Source organism: Periplaneta americana, chromosome 14, assembly GCF_040183065.1.
Source record: "Periplaneta americana isolate PAMFEO1 chromosome 14, P.americana_PAMFEO1_priV1, whole genome shotgun sequence".
Taxonomy (NCBI): Eukaryota; Metazoa; Arthropoda; class Insecta; order Blattodea; family Blattidae; genus Periplaneta; species Periplaneta americana.
In genome coordinates this window covers 8,031,495-8,040,734 of record NC_091130.1, presented here as the reverse complement: position 1 = coordinate 8,040,734, position 9,240 = coordinate 8,031,495, and the positions used below count along the sequence as shown (strand labels likewise).

At 37.4% G+C, this 9,240-nt stretch overlaps 1 protein-coding gene across 1 annotated transcript; it reads left to right on the top strand.

Annotated features, from left to right (window-relative positions):
• The first annotated feature begins 67 nt into the window (after positions 1–67).
• Positions 68–3,379, top strand: Arpc3A (Actin-related protein 2/3 complex, subunit 3A). Its single transcript, XM_069844879.1, has 4 exons — positions 68–225; positions 509–682; positions 905–1,100; positions 3,079–3,379. The coding sequence occupies exons 1-4, from the start codon at positions 220–222 to the stop codon at positions 3,234–3,236; spliced, it is 534 nt and encodes a 177-aa protein (XP_069700980.1). The 5' UTR covers positions 68–219; the 3' UTR covers positions 3,237–3,379.
• The last annotated feature ends 5,861 nt before the right edge of the window (positions 3,380–9,240 follow it).

Genomic DNA, 9,240 nt, shown 5'->3' with positions numbered 1-9,240 from the left:
AACATATCACTGCCATCATTACACTCGTACTTCTGTAACACACACAATTCTATTTCCGATGGAAGTGAGGACAGACAAAATTGCACTGACTGGGTGCGGGCCGGAAATCGTGTTGCTGATATAGTTGGAATTGTTTGTTCTGATGGCAAGAAAATAAAGTTGAAAACGTACAAATTTGAGACTAATAACCTTGTGTAAGCCACTGTCATACAGTTCACAATGCCAGTAAGTACCGTTGATTTTTGTTTGAAAAACTGGTACAGATTTACTTACACTGTAATGAAAAGTAATGGGTGTGGTTAGGTTATGTGTCATATATTTCATGGACAGATGTATGATATCTAGTTTCAGAACCATGGATGTATCATTTTGGGTCTTGATTATTTTCTTTAAGATTTCCATGCCTGGTGTTATGATTCGTAACATTACATGGATCCATAATTGCCTAATATTCCATAGGCCTACAAAATATGTTTATGTTTAATGCATTTTATTAAATCTGTTTTAGGCATACCATTCTTGTTTCCTGGAATATAACCAAATGGTAGGAAACATGGCCATTCTACCATTTAGAACACAATTTAGAGGTCCAGCGCCAACATTTACTAAAGATATCGACGTAATCGACGAAGCTTTGTATTTCTTTAAAGCCAATGTATTTTTTAGAACTTATGAAATAAAGGTAAGAGATAATTTAGTTGTAAATAAAACTGTGACGAATGTAAATTATTATCAGTATGCATGTCAAGTGTTGAACAAGTTGAGCTCACTGTGGTGATGACTGTTGAGTTAAGGTTGAAGTAAGATTATTTTTAATAAGACAGTAAGGACGCCCAACAGTAATTTATTTTCTCGATGAGTGACGATGCTATGACATTTATTGAGTTTTAATGTGTGTTGACAGAGTGAAGCTGACAGGGTACTGATCTACATAACTCTGTACATCACAGAATGCCTGAAGAAACTGCAGAAGTGCAGCACAAAGAACCAAGGAATGCATGAAATGTACACTTTGGCAATATCAAAATTTGACATTCCTGGAGATCCAGGATTTCCATTGAATTCTGTTTATGCTAAACCTATAAACTCCACAGAAGCTGGTGAGTATTTTACTTCATCCATTTTATGAGAAAATTATAATTACCGGTACCACGAGAACATGACCAGTATTCATATTTGAGAGTTCAAGTTTCACAACCGTACAGGACAACCGGTAATATAACTGTTTTATAAATTCTAACTTTCATATTTTTTTTGACAGCAGACTGGATGATAAAAGCTTCTCAACCGAATAATAACAAGCATTTCCCACATTTATTCTGCGTTTAATTTCCTCTCGAGTGCCATTTATACTAGGGCTGGATAAAAAGTAATGGCAACAGTTCGATCTTTCTGACATGGCTTTATTCACAGGGGTATAACATTTACGTACCTTCTATATAGTCGCCCTCCTTATTTATTACCTTTTGCCAAATGTTTGGAAGGCGTCGTAAACCACCAGCGCGTCCATCTTTGTTGATGTTCCGTATTGACCGCCCTATAGCACGGATAAGTTCATCTCTGGTATTGTACCGGGTCCCTCGCAGTGGTTCTTTCACTTTGACGAAGAGATCGTAATTACATGGACTCATATCGGGTGAGTACGGAGGATGTTCCAGAATCTCCCATTGCCAGCGGCGCAAGAGGTCCTTGACAGCAGCAGCGGTGTGACTCCTTGCATTATCATGAAGAATGATGGGGTTCTGTACCACCAAGTGTCGTCGTTTTCTCCTGAGGGCTGGACGAAGGTGGTGCTGCAGGAACCTGCAGTAGTAGTCCGTGTTTGCTGTCTGCCTTGGAGGTACAGCGTGGTGCAGTATTGCCCCATCAATGTCATACGCCACAATGAACATCACCTTCACAGCACTTTGTGTAGGGCGCACTTTCTTCGGACGAGAAGAACCTGGATGCTTCCTTTCATTTGATTGACGTTTCAAGTTTGGTTGGTTCGTATCGGCGAACCCAGGTTTCGTCCATAGCGACGATTCGTCCAAGAAAGTCGTCATCTTTCCTTTGGTACCAGTCCAACAAGGCCTGTGCGACTGCATAGCGCTGCCATTGTTAAACCTCGGAAATTTCATGGCGTATCCAACGCCCTGTAATTTTGCGGTAACCTAGAATGTCTTGCAGAATGTGGAGCACAGTTTTGTGACATACTCCGACTTCCGCTGCTAACTCACGCGCAGTCCATCGGCGATCAGCATCCAACAGGGAAGCAAGGAGTTGAACTGTGTTGTCCTCCACGCGGGGTCATCCTGTACGGAGGTTGTCCTGAACGGCATCCCTGCTTTCCCAGAACGCTTTAACCCATCGTGCCACTGTGCAATATGGCAACGCTGCATCGGCACATTCTTCACGCAGTCCCTGAAAACATTCTTGTGCACTACGACCTCGTGCCACTTCAATTTTGATCCAGGAAAGTTGCTCTAGTTTTGTAAACGTGGTCTTAGGGCACTTGCACTATCCCTATGAAAGTCAATGTTCTACATACCACAGTAGATTGACAGAGTACTGTCGCCGCTGGCTGCACTAACTCATCTAACAGTCCTTGTTCATGTCCAGACAGCTGGCAGCTCTCGAACGCTTCATCGTCACGTGACAGCAGTGTTGCCATAACTTTTTATCCAACCTATGTATTTGTTACTGTTGCACCAAGATATTTAAATACAGTTTTTTATGCACTTCAAAATTCATAGTTTCATATGTTGGCTTCCAGATAAAACGACCTAATAATGACTGATTACAGGTCTTCACAAGGCAGTCTAATCTTGCATGTGCTTAAATACTGTATTTGTTTGAGAAACGTGCAGAGTCAATATACTTCTAATTACTGGACAAATTGTTGTAGTAGGGAAAAAGCTGTAGAAGAGTTTTCGATTTATATTGATTTGATCTACTTCTTGTCAAAATGTTTTGAATTAGGCCTTGATCTCTAATGCTATAGTAATACGACGACACACTAAGGAAGTAAGTATGTGCAATTTACTAACTTTATTTTTAATCAGTCGAAGTACGATGTTGTGTGGACTGTTGTTTCAGACCTGATGAGACAGTACCTACAGCAGATTCGGCAGGAGACGGGTGTGCGCGTGTGTGAAAAGGTGTTTGGGTCAGATGATGGCAAGCCCTCAAAGTGGTGGCTTTGCTTTGCTAAGAAGAAGTTCATGGACAAGTCTCTCTCTGGCCCAGGACAATGATGTGCATTTCTTTGTTACTTGTTGCAATTGTACATATTATGTGGACATCTCGAGGCCTAAACTGCATTTAGAATTCTATCCTTTGTGTTGTTTGTATTGTTGGCCATTATCATGAGAAATAAATGTTGGATGTCAATATTGAACACAGTATATCTATTTATTTAAGACTAAGGTAGTTTCTTGTTTTTCTTTCCATGTCTTAGGTCATGTGATTTGTGACATTTTAGTCCATTATTCCTTGATGATGAACTTCTGTTTCGGTTTGGCTAGTCGACCAGATTCACGTCAATAAAAAAGAGGACATAAATCTTCAAAAAGGAGGACATTGTTCGAAAAAAGAGGACAAAATATGTACTTAGATTTAGGCTTAGGCCCAGTAGCGGCCGATGATCAAAATCCTCAGTGAGGCCAGATGCAACTAGTTTAAGTGCTTCTGATAGGAAATGTTTGTTTATGATATTAATTATTATTGTTATTATATTATTAATATCATTATTACTGTATTATTATTGTTATTATTATTATTATTACCATTATTAGTCTATTCTTATTACTATCAATGAAAAATAATAATTTCACTCACCAAATAAGCTGTTATGCTCTGAGTTTCAGTGATTGTTTCAATGTGATGAAGCAACCCATATTATGTGTTGAAATTCCCCTTTCTTTCTTTTCTTTTTATTTTTTTCCTTTGACAGCAACAAACAAGGCCAACAGAAGTTTATTTTGCATCACATTACCACATAACCATTTATGTTGTCCATACCAGGATGTAATAGAAACTCGCGTTTTAAGATTATCTGTCAGAAAAATTATCAGCGATGTCGTAGGTATCTCGGTAGTCTCTCTCTTTATTTAAAACTTCCTTTCTTTTAGTATTATTTCTTTTCGAAAAAGGGCACTCTAACAATGAATTAACTGCACCAGCATTATTTCTCTCCTTTGTTTCTGTTTATATTTTCCCAAAATACATAACAACATTGGCCCAGATTCACTATTGTACTACCAAGTACAATAGTAGAACACCCTCACTTATGTCATAAACTGAGACATAAGGGGAGAAAATCGAGTGGATTTCTGTCTGCCAAAGAGCTGGAATTTTGTTATTTATGGCCTAGTTAGGAAGACAAGTCACCACTGCTATTCCCACCCCACTCTACCCTTGAGGCCGGCCCATGGATGGGAGGAGTGAAACCTGACCAGACCAGACGAATTGTGCCTCAGCTACAACGTTTTAAGCGTAAACTCAAAGCCTGCGAAAGGACATGAAATGCATTAAGCCAGACCCGGCACGAACGATTCTGGCCTCAGGAACAAATTTTACTGCAAAACAGGTCTATATACATTACAAGCCAGACCCGGCACGAGCGATCCCGGCCTCAGGAACAAATTTTACTGCAAAACAGGTCTATATACATCACAAGCCAGACCCGGCACGAGCGATCCCGGCCTCAGGAACAAATTTTACTGCAAAACAGGTCTATATACATCACAAGCCAGACCCGGCACGAGCGATCCCGGCCTCAGGAACAAATTTTACTGCAAAACAGGTCTATATACATCAAAGTTGTCAAATACTTCTACAGCGATATATGCTTCATTCAAATAACTAATGCATTATATACAAACACAAAATTTGATTTCAGTTAAGCCAAGTGACTGAGGCCCGGCCTCACTTGCCTCAGTCAATCAGCCGCCACTGCTTAGGCCTATACTTTAAATTGCGTCAGTATCTATTTTAATACAAAATATTTACAGTACAGATTTAGGCTTTTATCATACTGTGAAAAGTATGTTAATATCTATGTTATTACAAAATAATTATGATGAAACTTAATGAATTTAGAGCTAGGCCTACATATGTATGGAAGTCTGATCGTTGGCAAAGAGTATATTCCGTCGATGCTGCTTCCACCTACAGGAAAAATACTTGAAAAATCAGATAATTTCCAAATATCAGGCATACAAGTTACGAAAAGGAGGACATTTCTTAATTTTTTTAAATCCGCCCGGGCCCTGGATAAAGGCCTAAAAAGGAGGACATGTCTGGACAAAAGAGGATGTCTGGTCACCTTAGGTTTGGCATGTCTGTTGTAGATTGTTTAGAATTCTGTCATCATTTCAGCATGATTTTTCCAATTCAATTTGTAATTTCTATACTCCAAAATTTGTGTTATTATTATTATTATTATTATTATTATTATTATTATTATTATTATTAATTATTATCATCATCTATATATATATAATTCGAACTGGTAATGGAAATTACGAGTAAACAGCTGAATGGATTTTAATAAATGACCTCTCATTTTGAAGCTTGGAACCCAAAGTTTTTCAGAAAAATAGTAATTTTCAGTGAAATGTCAATTTTCCTACATCATTTTCCTATTTTCCAAAGTCCATCTGTCGTCAGTTATGAGACTTTTCAGAATAAAATAAAACACACACTACAGTAAACAATATTACACGAAGGCCATGATCTGCAAGAATGCTGACATATTTAGAGCTCAAATTTAATTGGTTATTAAAAATTTCAAGAGTTATTAAAATTATTTACAGGTTTGATTCTGTGGTGTGTAATTTTCTGAGTACAGCTGTGTGTTGGATATTAAAAACTACAAAACTTGAGGTGGTTTGATGACATTATTACTATTAGAAATGAAATATTATACTTTAGTTAATCCCTTCATGTGACTATTTTTCATATTACATATTAATGCTATAGGCCTATTGATATGAAAGTGAAACGTTTTGGGGTATATAAGTAGATGTAGAGAATATCTTAAATTAAATCTTCATTTCTATAATTTACTGAGTGGCGGCTATATAGTATACATAGTATATGTTACTGAAAACTATAAAACTTACCTAAGATAATATTGTTATTAAAAATCAAATATTTTTATAGTTATTAATCAAGTGGGATTGGGTCTTTTTCATATATTTAATGGCGGTGTGGTGGAGATATTTCTGTGCGTTATTCTCTTCAGTATTGGCTCGAGAGAGCGCAAAAATTAGAGTTTCTATGGAAAGACCAAAAGGTATTACTTACTGATAAAGTAAGAGGCCCACAAGATTTTGTAGTCTCCCGATCATTTCACCAAGATCTCTTAGCAGGATAAAATTATTATACCCTCTACAAATTTCAAGGTAATTCACGAAACATGCAGCAGCTATACCAAGATGCTATGTCTATTGTTCGAAAGCATAACAAACCTACTTTTTTTTAACTTTCACCTACAATCCACAATGACCTGAAATAGCTATTGCTTTACTCCCACATAAAGAAACCCACTGATCGTCCTGACATTGTTACTTGCGTTTTCATGTTCAAACTCAAAAACTGAAGATGTATAGGTTCAAGAAAAAGTATCTGGCATAAAAAAACATTCAAAGGGAGTATGTTTCATTATTATGGAAAGCAAATAACTTTCAAAATGACTGTGTATTCTTCATTGAAAATAAATCTGAAAAATGTTTATTTGAACGTCTAATGAACTTGGTTTGCAGCATTCGCTGCACAAGCCACTAGTTATTATATATATATATATATATATATATATATATATATATATATATATATATATTAATTATAGACTATCCATATTCTAGTTATGATCCAAAAGTAATTCTTCTCACACATTTTATATCTGGCTTTATAGCTGCCACAGTGGTCTAGTGGCTAGAGTGTTGGACTTATAATCTTGTAGCTCCGGATTCAATCATCGCTATGTCCCTAATTTATACGGTAGCGTGCAAATTAATCCGAACAGCGTAATTACTTATACAAAAACACTCAAACAGGATAAAAAAAGGATCTAAGACATACCTCAGTAATCTATGTGGCCTCCCTTGTTCCTAATAACAGCTCTGAGACGATTTGGCATGGATTCCACTAATTTCCCACAAATATTCTTCATTTCTTCATCGCAAAACCATACACCAATGAGGGCAGAAATCATCTTCTCCTTTGTAGAACAATCCATTTTTTGCATTCTTCTTTTGCAAATTGACCACAAGTTCTCAATGGGGTTGATGTCGGGTGAGTTGCCTGGCCAGGGGAGTACCTGAATATTCTTCTTGTTGAAGAATTCTGTAGTTTTTCGAGACGTATGGCATGGTGCCAGGTCTTGTTGGAACACACCTCTGCCATCCAGAAATGATTTTTGCAGCTGAGGTACGATTCTGGTTTCCAATAAGTGAATATATTTGTCAGAATTCATCATTCCTTTGATAGGTATTAATGCTCCAGGCCCTTCATGTGTAAAACAACCCCAATACATTACTTTAGGGGGGGTATTTGGGTGCTTGTTGGAGATGAGCTGCTGTTACTTTTTCGGATCCTTTCCGTACTTAAGAAACACGGTAGCCGTGGACCTCGAAATGAGACTCATCGGAAAAAAGTACATTCTTCCAGTCATTCACTGGCCAGTGTTGATGTAATTTTGCCCACATTAAGCGTTTTTTGCACATAACAGGGATTAGCAGTTGCTTCTTAATAGGCTTACGAGCCCTTCGTCAAGCTTCCAAAAGCCTACGCCACATTGTTGTGACGTGAATATTCGCCCCAGTGGTAGCCATTAACTCGCGGGTTAAGTCGACAGCAGTTAGTCTAGGATTTAATTTACTTTTCCTGACAATTAAACGATCATCTGCAGGTGAAGTCTTCCTTTTCCAGCCACAGTTTCCTTTTTTCTGGGGTGTGATGGATCCAGTCTCCCTGTATCGTTTTATGATCGAATTAACAGTAGCCAAACCGATGTGACATTCTGCAGCAATTTGCCTCTGTGTCATAGAAGAATGCTCTGCTAATGTTATAATTTTAGACCGTTTTCGTGGAGTTGTATCCATTTGTGAAGACGACAGAATGTACACAGGATTGCAGTATTAAGTCTTCAACACAACTGAAATGCTTATAAGTACAAAACGACAGGCAAAATGTCACATATTATAAAAAAAATAATGACAGACCTTCAACAATGGAATTACACGTACTACAGATGTCAATTAAAGCGGTATGAGCAGCTGTGAGGCCAACAATGACAGAAAATGTAAAAATATGTCGTGTTCGGATTAATTTGCACGCTACTGTAACTTGTGTTAGGCGAGCTTGTGGTCCAGGTAACACAGGGTTTTTTTCTGGGAACTCCAGTTCCCCTGTGGCATCGCAACAAATCTCCATCATCTCATCTCATCGTGGATGTAGTGTTGACCAGCCTCCTATGGCGCATCCTGGACGACTCTGTCAGTAAATAGGTCTACAGTCTACACCAGCGATTCCCAACTGGTGTGTCGCGAAATTTTGGAATTGAAAAATAAATTTTGTGCCATCCAGAAAGTCTCTTTGCGAGGCATTTTTTATTTACAATGAAGTCTTTGATATGGTACATTTTATTTTGAGACAGACTTCACCAATGAAACGTGAACACAACAATGCTGAGTTTAATTTTTCTGCGTGGTAATAATTCGAATGAAAGTGAACACCTACAACATTGCTTAGTAGATTTAATAAATCTTTTCACAGAGTAATACGTAGATTTAGTAACAGGTCTGTAAGTAGTATAATTTATGTAAAATTAAATTAAATAGTGCTATACAAATTACTTTACTGCGTTAGTTCTCTGTCTCAAGAAATAATTTTGTATAATGGTTGAGTATTTTAATACAATACTTATCACTTTAAGTAATGGATTTTTGTCAACACTGTTACCAGACACATAAGGGCAGTTACCTCTTGAGGAAGGTCCGATGTTGACATTAACTATATAACTGCCCACACTGCTGCAGAGAAGGGATGTTTCCATATGTTGGTAAACGTTATCATATCATATTTTAATTCTTTTCCTTTGGTCTTAAGGATTTACTCTATGAAGTTACTGTCATTATAATGAGAAAATAGAAGTATTTCTTTGAAACAAATTTTTATATATTAATTTATAGCCAAACTTTGACTCTCACTTTGAGAGAGGAACATAGGTTAAGGGTGTTTGAGAATTTGTTT

Coding starts and splice junctions, on each gene's coding strand:
- Arpc3A (XM_069844879.1), top strand. Junction 683..904: donor TTAGAACTTATGAAATAAAG/GTAAGAGATAAT, acceptor GTGTGTTGACAG/AGTGAAGCTGACAGGGTACT. Junction 1,101..3,078: donor TATAAACTCCACAGAAGCTG/GTGAGTATTTTA, acceptor CTGTTGTTTCAG/ACCTGATGAGACAGTACCTA.